Source organism: Dipodomys merriami, unplaced genomic scaffold, assembly GCF_024711535.1.
Source record: "Dipodomys merriami isolate MVZ:Mamm:240054 unplaced genomic scaffold, mDipMer1.0.p SCAF_30, whole genome shotgun sequence".
Taxonomy (NCBI): domain Eukaryota; kingdom Metazoa; phylum Chordata; class Mammalia; order Rodentia; family Heteromyidae; genus Dipodomys; species Dipodomys merriami.
Genome location: NW_027204493.1, coordinates 10,904,469 through 10,920,576, shown reverse-complemented (window position 1 = coordinate 10,920,576; position 16,108 = coordinate 10,904,469). Strand labels below are relative to the sequence as shown.

At 43.6% G+C, this 16,108-nt stretch overlaps 1 protein-coding gene across 4 annotated transcripts in view; it reads right to left on the bottom strand.

The window, feature by feature from the left end:
- Parp8 (poly(ADP-ribose) polymerase family member 8) overlaps nt 1-13,812 on the bottom strand; it is a 174,598-nt gene extending 160,786 nt beyond the window's left edge. For 2 of the 4 annotated variants that reach the window (XM_070041147.1, XM_070041148.1), the window contains exons 1-3: nt 13,630-13,712; nt 13,396-13,497; nt 12,240-12,294 (exon numbers count right to left, since the gene is read on the bottom strand). In XM_070041147.1, coding sequence (XP_069897248.1) covers nt 12,240-12,294; nt 13,396-13,486 — 146 coding nt within the window. In that variant the 5' untranslated portion in view covers nt 13,487-13,497; nt 13,630-13,712. Of the gene's footprint in view, nt 1-12,239; nt 12,295-13,395; nt 13,498-13,629 lie in introns of all 4 variants that reach the window. The other 2 variants (XM_070041149.1, XM_070041150.1) reach the window with 2 other exon arrangements.
- Between the last annotated feature and the right edge of the window lie 2,296 nt (nt 13,813-16,108).

Below are 16,108 nucleotides of genomic sequence, written 5' to 3'. Positions count from 1 at the left end.
AATGCTGGACTGGAGGCATTGCTCAAATGGTAGAGTGTTAACTGTGAGCAAAAAAAAGTCCAGTGAGCTCAAAACCCTGAGTTCCTGGTACTGGCACCAAAAGAAAAGAGCGTCCTGGTTTTCATTGAGATAGGGTCTTGCTATTTAGTAGCCCAGGAAGCAGTCTTTCTACCTCTGTCTCGCACCACTAGTTCAAAGCCCAGGCTGATTTTGAACTTATGAGCCCAGTAAGTTGCTGGTAATACAGGTGTGCACCATGAAGATCAGCAAATACTATTTTAAATTGAAAAAAAATTATCCATTCCCAAATCAGAGTTTTTCTCCTTCAAAGGACAATTTTTATTTTCCTATTCTTATTCCTATTGTCCGGTCTCCAGAAACTGGAAGAGGGCTGGTGTTCTGGATAATGGTGACAACGACTGCCTTCTCTGTCTGGCTGTGCTGGAGTCAGCACAGTGCAGGAAAGGGTTCAACTCAGCCGCCCTGGCTCAACCCTGGGCAGTCCCAAGAAAGGACTGCAGTCAGTGTGCAGAAGCTCTTCAAATATTCTAGCTGGTAAATGTTTTATGCCTCAGGTCGCAGGCCTCACAATGCCATTCAGATTAGTTGATGCAAACAAGTTCAGTTTTATAGTGAACACTTAACTTTTGCTCTGGAAAGCTGGGTGCATGACTGGCTGAGGTCACTGGCCAAGTTGCTGCATGACTGACTGGCCCTATTAGTTTAAAATAAAAAAAAAAAATTTGAGCTAGGCACTGGTGCCTGATGCGTACAATCTTAGCTATTTGGGAGGCTGAGATAGAGAATCACAGTTCAAAGTCAACCCGGGCAAAAAAAAAAATCCCCATGAGACTCTTGTCCCCACTAAACTTCTCAAAAAAGCCAGAAGTAGCATTGTGGCTCAAGTGGTAGAGCTCCAACCTTGAGCACAAAGAGGCTCAGGGACAGCACCTAAGCCCTGGGTTCATGCCCCAGGACTCACAAGAAAATAAAGTCTGAGTTCAGCTTCTTAGTTACAACACTTTGCACAGGTGTTCAAGCTTTGTTACTCAGAGAATTCAGCACCTAGATGGAACTCCACTGAGAAGACACCTCAAAGTCTGTGCTTGGTTTCTCTTAGATTTTTCCACGTGAGCCTTTGTCCTTAAGTGGTTTTCATCTGTATCTTTGGCAATAATAAACCACAGTTGTGAGAACAGAAGCTCTGATCCTGTGGATCCATCTACTGAGCTACCAAGTCTAAGTGTCATCCACAGCCCCTTACACACTGTACTAAGTCAATGCTGAAAGCCCTAAAGTCACAAACAACAAAGTCAGGACTCAGAGAGGCTAAGGAGTTTGACTGACAGGCTCAAAATCCAAATCTGGGAGCTCATTCTACTCTGCCATGATGTAACAGTATATTATACATAATTTTCAAAATAAATCTTAAAACCTAACCACCAATTGCAATCTTTCTTTTGCAAAGCCTACAAACCTTGAAATGGTTTTGATTAATCAACCTGTAAGTTCTCTCCAATTGCTAGTCATTATTTGGTGTATGTCTCTAATCTCTGATCTTTCATATTTTGCATCAAACCATTCATAATGACATACCTATTTCATCTAATCTAACATAGATCAGATACAGAGATCTAAGTGTGAAATGCAGTACATAGCATTGTCCTTGCATGTTTAGAGGGGCAAACTGAAAGAGCACTAAAACAAGCTGCAGGTGTCTGCAGGTGGGGAGGAGGTGCACATTTCAAACACATTTCATGTTTTGGCTCAATGTTCAATAGCAGAATATGGTTAGAACAGCACCTCTTAACTCATTCAACCTGAGTAATGGCACTAAGAAGTACTAAATGTCTACAGTGACCAAAATGTTAGTAACTCAGTACTCAGTACTACTTGCCTAGTAGTGGAGAAACCTGGGGTTTGATTCCCAGCAAATGGAAAGAGGGAGAGAGAAAGGAAGAAGAAGAGAAAGGTGACAGGAGGGAGAGGGGGAGGGAGACAGAATTGAGAGCACTGGAAATCTTAAATTAATACCATAGGAAGTCAACATAAGAAGCTCATTTTAAATTCAACTATCTTGAGTTCAAAAAATCAAATTTTTTCTTGGCCCAAGTTTCATCATTTTGGAGCCAGATTCAACCAAGAATAGTAATCTCACTGAAATCATCTAATTAATACACACAGAAATCACCATCCTAGGCTGATTTTCTCATAAAAATAAGCCGTTAAAAAAACTGGCTCACAGTGAATTATTCAAACTTTTTTTTCTAAGTTAACTAAAAATAAATCGAGCCATTCACTATTGAAGTCATTTCAATTTCAGTTGCGGTAATAGACTAATAGTGGCTTTTCCACTGGAGGATTTTTTTTTCTGCATATTTAGCTGTGACGCATTTTCACAAGAAATAAAGGCTGAATCTGCTTTTGTCCATCAGAGATGTTAGCATTTGCCTTAGATTTCCCCAATCAACATAGAGGACACAGGTCTTAAGAAGATCAATGGCATGAATTCATCCATCCTACCAATGTATTATCACATAAAGAATTCCTTCAGTGAGGCTTTGGCTCACTGCCTTTCAAATTAAGAAGCCCTAGAATTGACTGTATCCTTTGGCTGTGTGAAGTACCTCTGGTTTCCCAGAATCCAAAAAGCCATGTAAGAAGTATTCATATAGAAGGCTAAGCATCATGTAGCTTCCTAAAGTTATTGACAATCACTGTCTTAAAAAAAAAAAAGTCTGGCTGGGAAGGTGGCTCAGTGTAGAGCGCTTGCCTTGCATGCATGAGGCCCTGGGTTCGATTCCTCAGCACCACATAAGCAGAAAAAAGCCAGAAGTGGTGCTGTGGCTCAAGTGGTAGAGCACTAGCCTTGAGCTGAAGAGCTGAGGGACAGCGCCCAGGCCCAGAGTTCAGCCCTCACAACCGATGGGGGGGGGGGGAGTGTTTCTTCCTTAGCACTGGAGGCTAAGGCAAAAGGACTAGAAGTTAAATGGGCTTACAAAGGGAGACCTTCCTTGTCTCCAAAAGTTATAATCATCCTCCATCGAATTTGCTTCTGGACTAATGTTGAAAAAGTCTGCATAGTGTTTTAAAATTCTTCACTGAGTTACCAAGTAGACACTCTCATTGATTTTTTTTCAATGTAATTCATCAAAGAAATGAAATATTTAGACAAATTCCCTCCCCATGAACTTCTCCAAAGCCTACTCTATCAGTCTGCTCCCTAAGAAGCTGGACTCTAGTCCAAGTGACAGATCTGAAGAGGATATAATGAGTGCCCTGCTCCACTATCTATCTCTAATACTTCATTATGAGTCTGACTTCTAATTACACAGCAGAAAGGCCTCTGCTAACTTCAGGGCAACGATGAGTAAGAATACTTGAGAGCCCTTATCCTAACTGGCTTCTGCATAACTGAGGACACACAGAAAGAAGCAGAGAAATAAATCCTCCTGTAGAAAAGTTAGCAACATGAAATGCTAAATGCCTTTTAACCTAAGCCTTCCTGGTCATAGAGCGACTTCCATAAATATTGCTGAAAATCAATTCTCTAGAGCTCAATAAAAAAAAATCAGCAATTTACATTTCTGTTATATTTTTATTTACCCCTGAATAACCCTGAAGTTCCTTCCTTTACCTCCTAGATATGTCCAATACACCCTGTTATATAAACAGCTCCAAAAATGAGTCATTAAAACTGTTCATTTTCAGACATATTTGGACACAACATTAATATGTGATGAAAAAGTTTGGAAAGTGCTTTCACATAATGTAGGAAATAATATTACTCTGACATTTCAGAAATAGTAGAAACAGGATATAGTGGTGCACTCCAGAAATCCCAGAATTTGGGAGACTGAAGCAGAAACTTCCTGAAGTTTGAGGCCAGTGTGGGCTCCATCCCAAGTTGGACATCAGCCTGAGCTACGCAGTGACACCCTGTACAGACTCTGAAGGCTCTATACATATATCTTTTTTTTTTTTATTTTGTGCCAGTGCTAAGATTCAAACTCTGGGCCTTGTACTCTTGCCTGGCTTTTTCACTAACAGATGGCACTTGTCCATTTGAAACAAACCTCCAGCACCAATTTTTTCAGGTTATTTTAGACAAGAATCTCTTAGGTTTGTCAGTCGCCCTGGGCCGACTATCAACCAAGATCTTCAGATCTCAGCCTCCAGAGTAGCCAGGATTGAGTGCGAGCCACCTTCACCTACTCTGTTTTCCCTTTTTGCCTGTACTGTTTTCCTCTGTAAATATGAAAGACTAATAAATACAATTATACTATCCTCTGCCTCAGCTCTACATTTTCAAATACAATAAATATTTTATAAGTGATTCTTGGATCATAATAATCTGTACTTGTTTTCTTTTTGTAAAAATAATCTGTACTTATGTCTTTTAAAGAAAACAATGAAATAGTAAGTAAATATGTTTTCAGTTTTTGTGTTGTTGTCTTTTGTTTGTTTCCTGAGACAGGTTCCCATAGGCTTGCCTCATATTCAAAATCCTCCTGCCTTCGCCTGGGATTACATGACTACATCACTACACTGGCTAAGAAGACAGATAAAAAAACAATAACAACTGCACTTGAGCTGGTTGTTTCAAAATAATCAAAAACAAACCTTGAATGGAGTCAACTACCAGCTAACTTCCTGATAATTTCCATACAGAAAAACTGCCCTAACTGCACTCTAGTTTCAATAGATCACTCTACTTAAATTTACTATTGAGCTAGGAACAGGCCATGAGTTCATACCCCAGTACTAAATTAATTAATGACATCTTCTCAATAAAAAAATGCATTTCCCACCCATCTTCCCTGAAGTACAAGTAGATGAATTTCAGAAATGTAATAAGTACAGAAGATGATTATGTTTCAATAACTTAGCTAATTATTTGCTTATATGAGAACAGAACAATGGAAGCTATTGAAATTGTTTTAGAGAGGGCAAGAGGGCAAGGGAGAATGACAGAGGTGATGAATTCGAGCTGGGTTCCTTCTGTGCTTGTGTGGAAATGTCACCAGGAAACCCTGCTGTACCACTGATGTGCACTAAAAAATATTCCAAAAAATAAATATTTTAGTCAACCGGCCTGCCTAAAATAACTACATCAGTGGCAGTTATCTTAAAACTAGATTTATCTCGTAAAGCACCATCTACACAAAAACAAATCTGGACAGAGAATTCCACAATATTTTTAAGATTGATAAAATTTCATTTAGATGTGTGTTCTTTTTAAATACTGCAGACTAATGATGAAGAATTTAAATGGATTAGCCAAATATTTGAATAAGGATTCTGCAGCCAAGGGACATAATTTTCCAACTATTTTACTTAGCTCTGGGCTCTGCACCTCCCTTGCCAACCAGTAGATTTGCAGTACTGCCCCTGGCAGGCATGCATTAGAAATCTCCTCCCCAGCCCTAAACATTCCCAATTATTCTAGTCATGCCAGCACAACCAATGCCCCTAAGTCTTCCATAAACATTGACTTGTACTGAATCACAGTCCTGCTCTGTCTTTTGCTAACTCTGAAGCTATTTAGGTTACTCCAGCCTCAGTTTCTTTAGCAATAAAATGTAAATTAGAGGACCACATGTCTACTTGTCTCACATCACACAGGCATTGAGATGAAGCCAGCAAGGAGCATACAGAGAACACAGCAGAGACTGTCCTCAGTGAAAACCATTCACACTATTACCTTCCATCCACAGAAGAGATGATTTTTTCCCCTAATATATAAGCTTTAAGCAAGTTACACTTGTATTAAATTGGTAGTTGCTTTAGGTCTGTGGTTTAAAAACTCATTTAATAATAAAACTCTTTACACACATACACATACACCCAAAACAGAAACAAAATCAAAAAAAAAAAAAAAAAAAACACCTCATAGAGGACAAAGAAGAGCAGCTGTAATTTAGAAAGGGGTAGAAAACAACCTCCAGATCCTCACGCAGCTGTCCCAACTCCTGACGGCATTTTCCAGTGCTCCAAAGAGGGGATAGCTCACACCTGAAGGCCTAGCTAAGGCGGCTGACATCTGAGGACTGAGATTCAAAGTAAGCCCAGGCAAGAAGGTTTACATGAGACCCTTAGCACCAACTAAAAGGAGGAGGCTACAATGCTTGATAAGAAATGTACTCATTATCTTACTCATGTAATTGTAACCCCTCTGTACAGTATTTCCACAAATTTTTAAAAAAATGTAAAAAAAAACCCCAAAAAACTGTGACTCCAAGTGGTAGAGCAGTAGCAAAAAACATAAGGGACAGCAACCAGGCCCTGAGTTCTTTCGCTCTTTCTCCCTCTCTCCCTCTCCCCGTCTCCCTCAAAAATACAGTTTTTTGAGTAGCAATTTGTAGGACATCTTAAAATCACGGTAAGAAAGTCTCCATTGTTAAGTGAATCATGTTGGCTGTGTCTTAAAAAAATGATCCCCATGTACTCACTTCCTTACTAAGTAACTGTAACCCCCATGTACATTACCTTGACAATAAAATGAACACTTAAATAAAAAATTTTAAAAATGGTCCCTCTTTTTTGCTTTAGTTTTTTGGTGGTGGTGATGTTGGTATTTGTTTTGCTTTGTTGCAGGGGGGGGGGATAAAGAAGAGGCACAGAAAGGGAGGAAGGGCTCACAAATGCAATCATGGTATTAAGTATGTGGAAAATGAACTATGTGACTTGTGGGCAGGACTTTGTGGGCAAAGTGAAGGAAGTAGTGACATTGCCAAAAACAGAAATGTACTCATTAACTGACTTCTGAAATGGTCACCCCTCTGTACAACACCTTAATATCAACAATAAATTTATATTTTAAAAAATTGTACCTCTTCCTTCTGAGATCCTTGAAGAGCATTTCATTTCAAAATAACTGCACATTCCAAGGTTTTTACAATGAGCACTTCTGCATTGCTTTCATAGCACAAATTGATAAAGCCTTCTAAAAAGATGGACACACACACACAATTTGTCTTTTCTAAAGAAGTCCAAAGAAAACAAACTGCCTTTAGCCATAAGAAGATTGACTCCCTCTTATAAGAAAGTATCTCATGGACTGGGAGCCAGGTAGAAGAAGCCCCTAAGAGAGTTTGCTTGAACATAGGAGTATTTTTAAACTTTTGATTGAATTAATTATTTTTAGGGCTCCAGTAAGTCCTCTAGTAAGCCAAATTCTTCATAATTCTCTGATATCTTAAACAATTGTGTTCTGTCTCCCCATCCATTCCCATCACATGCCCACAAAGACACAGGAAACAGAGAACAGGACTCATAGCTTACTTAACTAGGCAACTCTGGATTCCTATGAAATTGCACTCCAAGTGGCATCACAAGACTTAGAACTCTCTATAAAGTGTTTGAGTATCTCCATACTTGGTCATTTAGGTTAGGAAATCCCTTCTCATCTGCCAGAGTTTTCAGCCCTCATTTCATAATTTCATTTCACTCAGCATTTAGTTACTGAGAAAATATTACACTACACACACTGGTCTAGGGAAACCACAATGAACAGGACGACGTCCTAAAAGACATATAATAGGCAGAAGAGAAGAACATAGTGGTATACATGGAATCCTAGCAATCTCAAAGGGTTGAAACAGGACAATCCAATAATGTGAGGCCAGTCTGAGCTACTTGGTGTGACCTTGTCTTGAGAGGGAAGTGAAATACTGAGATACAAACAGGTGAAGGGTGGAAAGGTAGCACCTAGGGACTCCTTTCTTTTCCTCCCTTCCTTCCTTCCTTCCTTCCTTCCTTCCTTCTTTCCTTCCTTCCTTCCTTCCTTCCTTCCTTCCTTTCTTCCTTCCTTCCTTCCTTCCTTCCTCCTTTCCTTATTATTTATCTTGCTCTCTCCAGTACTGGGGCTTGAACTCAAGAGCCTGGGCTGTTCCTTGGCTTTTTTGGCTCGAGGCTGGTGGTATTCTACCATTTGTTTCATGCCTCCATTCCAAAGAAAGTGGGTTTTGTTTGTTTGTTTGTTTGTTTTGGAGGGGTGACTGGGGCTTAAACTTAGGATCATGTTCTCTGGTTTGACTTTCCCCAAGTTACATGGATTTTTTTTCTGTTTGTTTTTTGTTTTCCATTTTGGAGGGAAAATAGGTTCTAGAGCTTGAACTCAGGGCCTTTGCTCTTGTTGGGCTTTTTCTGCTTCAGGCTGGTACTGTACTATACCACTTGAACCACATCTGTACTCCTGACATTACTATTATTACTGTCACACCTGATGTTCAAAAAATTTACCTGGACAGAATACACTTTAAAAGATGATCACATGGAAGTATTTTCTCATACAACTGAGGGAATACACAGGCAGGCAATTTTACACATCCAACAAAATATTATATTTCTAATATTGTAACTTCTAATATTAGAATTCTTTATTTCTAGGTAATATTTCACAAATATATAGCTCAGGATGCCCCTAAACTCTTGATACTCCTGCCAAATTCTGGGATTACATGAGTGAGCCATGCTCAGATTAAATATAATAATTATAATGTGATCACACTCTGATTAGAAAGCTCTGGATTTAATACAAATATCTTTATTCTCATAGTCTTTCAAAAGGAAAGTCAGTAATAGTAGTAGTATGTTTTTGAATGGAAAAAGAAGCATCTCAGAAGTGTATAGTACTGTCTTATAATGCATATATTTCATATGCTCACAGACTCACAAAATTCTAAAAGACAGAAAAATCATATGGCTTTTCCATTTTTTTTTAGTTTTTCCTTTTTTGTCAAATCTTTTCCGAATTGTCTTCCAACAACAATTCTGATTCATGTATTTTTTAAACTACAGAATTCTATCTTGCCAATCTGTGCCTGACTGAACCCTCACCCTTGGGGAACCCCAAGAACCATCCATGGTGGAGCCATTGGGCTCCTCTTCCTCTTCCCTTGACTTTGGTAATCACTGGCCTGAAGACTCAGCCCGCATTCCTCCTTCAACAGATGTCACCACCTATATTATACCTTCTGTTTGCTCTACCACTAACTCCATGTCTGATTACAAGTGAAATGAAGAAACACAGCCCCAAATCTTTGGAGCATTAATGAGTTTTCTGCTAATCAACACAGAAAAGAAAAAAATCACAAACGTGACAAAATGTAAGGATAAATAAGTTGTGCACAAACTCCAAATTGTGTATAGTTAAGGCCTCTTCTTGGCACACGTCTAAAATTAGGAGACCAACTGGGTAAAAACTGGTCCTGAGCCACTAACTAGTATACAGTTATTCTTCCAAGGAGTCTGGAAATTGGAGGTGTTTATGAGATCTACTGCTATAATGAATTAATCATAAATATATATGATTACCATACATATGATTAATATATATGTATATGTATCACAAATGTCCAAGCATGTCAAATGCTATAGTAATATTTAATGCTTTTTCTTCAGTCCTTCTCAATCAACACATATTAAATACTGAATCTTTTTTATTTTTATTTTCTGGTGCAGAACTGTCCGCATGCTCAAAATGGTGGAGAATCATGATGTCCTGAAAGAAACCCAGGTCTCAGCAGTTTGACAGAACAGGGCTTACACCACAATGCCATCGTTTAACTGAGTGAATCTGACCAGGTATGTTAAAACTCTGAGCGTCAGCCGGTACACTGCAAGTGAAGATGATAATTCCATGAACGTTCCCTTCAGGGAAAATTAAGTTAACTCAGCCTCTAAGCTGACCACTTCCTCCTCTCTTTCTTCACATCTCCACCAAGGCAGAATAGTAATGTGACCAGGCACTTTGCCTTACAAAGGCCACCATAAAAAGACTGATATACCAGGCACTGGGCAGCCCTGGCACCATTTCTTCTTCAGCATTTCTTCTCATCCACAGATTTTTTTTTAAGGAAGTTTTAAAAAAGTTCAATATTCTATTTTTTTAATACTGAGATGGAAGGTCAGTCTTTAGAACAATGTATAATTCACTCGTAGAAAGTGTCACAGAGGAAATGGTATTTTAAGTTTTATCTGCCACTTGAATTGAGAACTGCTTTTGAAATATTCTCTCAATCATTTAGTTGAAATGGTAGTTAAATACAATTAAATATAATTGTGTACAATCTCTGTAAGATTGCTACTTCCTTCAATGGTGAAGTAAATCTTATTCACCTGAAAGAAGATTATTAATCAAATATTGTAAGTTACGAAGCACACTCAATCAAGATAGAGAATTATTTTAATTTTAAATGCCTGACTGAAATGTCAAGATGGGAAAGAAATGATTAAATATGGGTTTCTAATGTAGGTAATGGGAATAATGTTTTTATTTTCAGGAGCTAAAAAACATAATCTCATCTGTTCTCAAGTACAAACAATAAATAAAGGGATTATCTACTGTATTGTATGAAAATGATTTTTAGCATGTTGTACTACAGAACAAGCTTTGGAGAAAGCTCAGTAATCACTGGGTCATAAACTAGCTTGTGACAATTTTCAGCTGTTCAACACTAGCTATACAAGTCCTAGATATTCAAATCAGATACAAAAGAAAAACATTACTCTTTAATCCAATTACATGGGAAAGGAAGTATTTCTTACATGAAGAGTAACTATGGTACCTATTCATCCAGCGAAACCTGATGTTATCTAGATGTGTTAATTATTCACTATAACACCTTGGCCTTGTTCCTGAATGCAGTCACACCATCTCCACCTCAAGCATCCACCTCAACATCAGTTCAATAATTGCTGATAAAAAATCCTAACTGTAATATAGAACCAATATTAGAGATTTGAGTTCTAGTTCACTCTTCATTACATAGATAAGTAAACTGAGACTAAAAGAACTGAAATGTCTCACAGAAAATCAGAAAACAGGTTTGCCAAAAGGGCCCAGTCAGACTCTCCTATCTATGCATTCTACTGGAAGAACAGTAACAACCACATGTCCACCTGAGTGTGTGGGAATGTTCTCAATAGGCCACAAGAGCATATTTTAGCTGTTAAAATAATCCAAGAGGGCATTAGTCATACACAAATGTCCTTTGGCTATTAAGTGTGAGAGCAGTGTTAATTTAATCAACTATCCTCCGGTTTCATTTTATCCACAATTACAAAGATGACAGTACTCTCATAAATTAGCAATAATGCAATTTGATTCTCTCCCAAAGAGTACACTGAAGTTTGGTGATTCATTGTTATATTGTCCACAATATTCAATCAGTGTTTGATCAATCCTGGGACTGAAGTAATACTGGGTAAACAGGAATTTGATGACCACTTAATTAAAGCTTCTCTAAGAGATAGAAAGCAACACAGCTCCTCAGTGCTTTGAAAGTACACATTAATACCAAGCTTTTAAAAGGTATGTACAAAAGGAAGCATTTTGTTTTGCAGTTTTTGTGTCCATCGATGCTTCCATTAGCTAGTCAGGAGTCAAATGATACTGAATGTCAAGTCTCAAATGCAGAGCTGGGCTGAGGAATCTCGATGGTAAGCCCCAGACAACCACCACAGTTGGCTCTAAAAGCCTAAATGAAAACTCTGACGTTACAGAGAAAAACAGCAAGGTCTATTTGGTTACCTTAGCTCTCACTTTAACACCACGGTCTCAAGACAAAATTGGTTTGGGCTTATTCATAATTGTTGACGGCTTTACTATTAAAGTATGCATGTGTTATTCCTCTCCTAAAAGGAGGAATGACAGCCACTCGAGCTACATAAACTCTCCAAATTCTTTCTTACAACTAAATGTGAACCACCACCACCACCCCCCAAAAAGAAAACAAAAAAAAAAAATCAAACTGTGTAGTGGCATGTTTATGTCAACCTTCACAAAACATGCAAATAGACAGTCTGCCTGTCCCCCTCTCCGGGCAAATCACCACTTGTGACCAATTTTGTGACACTGTCTTTTACCCATTTCACTTCCTACCCAATATGCCAGCCTGGGCTGCTGGTAACCCAAGCCCAGGACGCCCCGAGAGCAATCTACTTCTGGAGCAGGGAGGGGAATAAACAGGAAAATCAACAGCAAGAGTTCTCTGCTCCCCATGCCTGTGGCTGGGTTTCAGAAACGCTTCCATCCTATTTTATTTTCCCTCCTGCTACTGGAAAAAAAATGGAGAGGGGGCGGGGAGGGGAGAGGGCGGACCTCAGGCTTGGGATGAGCCCCAGAAAGCAGAGACAACAGGCAAATAAAACACCCAAACACGGAACCCGCGAAGAACAAAGGAAACACCAGTGTGTGAACAGGAAATGAAGCAACTCCAGACGCATAAAAATACCTTTTGGGGCCGCCAACGTAGGTGAAAGTAAAGGTGGAGTCTGAGTATCTGAAATCTGAAACGGAAAGTCGAGTTAGGAGCTGCCCCTGGGGCGGGGACGCGGGGGGAACGGATCCTCTCGAACCCCAATTCTGACTGGCACCTCCAATTGAACCTAGCCAAGGGAGGCCTGGGCGAGCGGGAGCCCCGAGCCTGGAGCCTGGCTGAGTCCCCGCGCGCCCCGGCGGGCGAGGGGAAGGGGGGGGACGCCGCGCACCCCCTGCCGGGTGCAGCTGGAGGCCGCCCCCCGCAACAAGTGCCGGGTGCCATGGCAACGGCGGGAATTTCCCGGCTGGGCGGCCGGAAGCGGCCCCCGCCGGGCTTCACACCGCTAAACCAAATAAATAAACAACGATAAATAAATAAACCCGGATCCCGGTCGGGGGTGCAAAATGGACGTTGAGCGACCCCCCGATTCCCACACTAGAATGCGGGGGGGGGGGTTGCGGGATAGCTCGGGAACCCCGAGAGTCTTCTTCACTTTCTGGGGCAATACCATACCAGTCGGAAAAGGGGATCAAGGGAGCCGAAGGTGAGGGGTGGGCAGATCGGGGTCGCAGGGCACCCCTTCGCCCCCTCCCACCCCGAGGGGGGCCCCGGCGCCCCGCGCGGCGCCCCGGCGAGCGCAGCGCAGCGCCGCGGGTCCATTCCGGCCACCGCCGCTCAGCCATGGCGCAAAGCCCGCGGCTCAGCCCGCCCCGCTCGGTGGCGGCGGCCGCGGCCGCGCCGGGCAGGCTCGAACGCTTCGTGCACGCACGGGGGGCTGGAGCGAGCGCGGTGCCAGCCACGGCCGCAGCTCCCCGCAGCCCGGACCCCTCGCTCAGGCCCCTCGGGCTCTGCCCCCCTCCACCCAAAGCTGGCTGCAACCCCTGACTTGGGATGGAAGGTAGGGTGCGCGGGGCGGGGGGGGGGGGAGGACACGACAGGCGGGCGCCCCCTTCCCCTTTTTGGATGCAGCAGCTGTTGCCAAATGAAACCCCGGAGGATAGGGGCTGGCCACCCCCCTTCGCCCCCCTGCTCGCCGCCCCCGCCAGCCGCGCACAGCTTGGACTGGAGGGAAGAGGGGAGGCGGGCGGGAGGGGGGGGGGTCCTGGCCGGGCTCCGGGGCTCCACTCACCTGCGAACAGGCAGTCTTTCTCGGCTCTGGACTTCTGGATCACGACGTCGATATCCTTCTGAATGCGCTCTTGCCGTGAACACATCCCCATGAAATAGATCCCTGGAAAAGAAGAAGCAGCCGCGTTCCCACCCCGCCCCACCCCCCGCGCGCGCCGCCAGCGCTCCGGGAACAGTCAGTTTTTAAACACCGAGACCCGGAGAGGGCGAGGGCGAGGGCGAGAGGGGGAGAGACCTCTGGCCGCGGCGAGGGCCGAAGGCGAAGTGCCGTGGGCAGCGGTCCTGGCCGAGGGCGGCGGCGGCGGCGGCGGCGGCGGCGGCGGCGGCGGGGGGGGGCGGCCGGCTTTGCATTCCCAGATGTGGCCGCCCAGCTGCTGCTGCCGCGGCCGCTGGATTCCAATTTCCTCCGCGGCTGACAATGGCTGGTGATGACACCGAGGCGCACTTTCTCCCTCCTTCCCCCCCTCCCTTCCCGCGCCGGGGTGGGGGGGGAGGGTCCGGGGGCGGGGGTGGGGGGGCGCGGCAGGGAGCCCCCCTCCCGCTCCGACTCACGCGCGCACGCCCCTGGCGGCCCGCACGCCGGCCCTGCCTTGCACACACACACACACTGTGCACACACTCACGCACACTCGCGCCCGCGGGCGGGCGGCGGCCGTGCCCGGGCTGCTGCAGCGCCGCAGACCCTCCTGCACTCTCTCGCCCGCCTGTCACCCAGGCCGGCCGCGCCACGCTGGAGCTCTCCTAGTAGCGGCCATCCCCACCCCGCCCGTATCCCCGGGCCCTCCCCCCTCCCCACCGACCTCCACTCGCGCCCGGAGCTGAACTGACCGTGTAGGTACTGAAGTCTCCCCCCCCCCCCGTCCCCGCCCCGGGGCTCGCTGCCCTCCCCACTCTCCCCCTCCCTTCCCACCACTTTTATGAATTCCACTCCACTTTCAAAAAGGAATTATTATGAGTCATATGGAAAACCCAAACCGGAGTGGCTAGGAGAGAGAGAGGGGGGGGGAGGAGCAAAGACAGAAAATCTGTCTGTAAAAATGAAGAAATAACGGCAACAAATCTTTCCTTGGTGTCACATTAGGTCAGATTGGGGGGGGCGATGGAAATGACACCCATTCCCTTAGTAATGATGTCTGACATTGGGGTTTTTATTTATTGTTTAACCCCCCTCCCAGATCGAAGTCCTGGGAGCTCTCTATCAACACAACCCCTTCTGAGATTCTCCAGTCCTTCCCTCCTACTTGTGTCTGTTTGGGAAATTTAGAAAAGAAAAAAAAAAAGAAAGAAAGAAAATTGGCAAAAGCAACTGGATGTCTGTTTGGGCAGGAAAAAAAAAATGGCCAAAGCAATTTCGGGTCTCCCCGAAAGAAGGGTTTTTAATCTGTCTGTCTGTCTGGCTTCTTTTCCAAAGCCACTCCTTTGCGTTGTTAGTCAGGGGAAAGCTCCGGCCATCTCGTAGCCTTACTGGGAAGGGTCATAGTGCTGAGTTCCTTACTCCCTGCGCCCAGCCTGCTCTAGCTGGCCATCTCTCTTGCCCCATGAGGTGCAATATGGATGGACCCCCAAGAGACTCTTTCCTCGTGGGTATTTACTGCGATTCCTCCTGGCAGGCCGGGTCTCATTTTTGTTTCATATGCCGAGAGCCTCGTGTGGAATCTGGAATACTGGAGGGTAACCTCCACCCTGACAAGTCTGCATGAATGGTCAGCCTGTGTTCTTTATACGTACCTTAGTGTCAGTTTCTTCATCAGCAGAAGTTCCCGGTTCAGATCCTTACTGGAACCACTTCTCATTCTGATAGTAACAACATGATTTTTTTTTCTTTTTCTGAAAGAAAGAAGGATTGACAACCCCAATGGATGCTTAGGAGTCTAGTCAATCAAAAGCAAGAGTGGACCTGGGCACGGAGGCTGTAATTCTATTGCTCAGTAAGTAGAGGAAGGAAGAATCTGAGATTTCAAAAAAAGTAAATAAAGGGCTGGGAAGGTGGCTCAGTGGTAGAGTGTTTGCCTTGCATGTATGAGGTCCTGGGTTCAAATCCTCAGCACCACATAAGCAGAAAAGGCCGGAAGTGGCGCTGTGGGCGCTGTGGCTTAAGTGGTAGAGCACTAGCCTTGAGCTGAAGAGCTAAGGGACACGTCCACTTGAGCTGAAGAGCTGAGGGACAGCGTCCAGGCCCAGAGTTCAGGCCCCACAACCGGCAAAAAAAAGTAAATAAATGTAAAAGTAAAAAAAAGTAAATAAATAAAAAAGTAAAGTAAATGACAGTTTTCGCTGCATTTTGCAACAGTGGAACATTATGAAATGGTGCCTTGTGCCACTGTGCCCACTGGAGTTAAGAAAGGAACTCCTCTCTGCTTTCTTCAGTCCACTACAACCTGGGATAGGATGGAGCCATGCACACTACCATCATGTTCTGCTCACTCCTCTTCTGGGTGCTTCAAGTACGTTGTTGGGTAGACTACACAGCCACCAAAACCATTTTCTCCATCACTCTTGAGTTTCACAAATACATCCTCTTTTGATGTGCTCTCCTTTATGAAGCTTAAAATCTCTTAACCCCCAAGAATTGTTCTTATAGCTATCTTGCCACCAGGCTTTGAGTCCTCAGAATATACATTTACTCCATGTAAGCTTGAAATCGCTTTAAAGTGCTAGATGTTTGTCCTTTTGGATCACTTTAGCTCACTACTAACCTTGTAAAATAAGCCTTC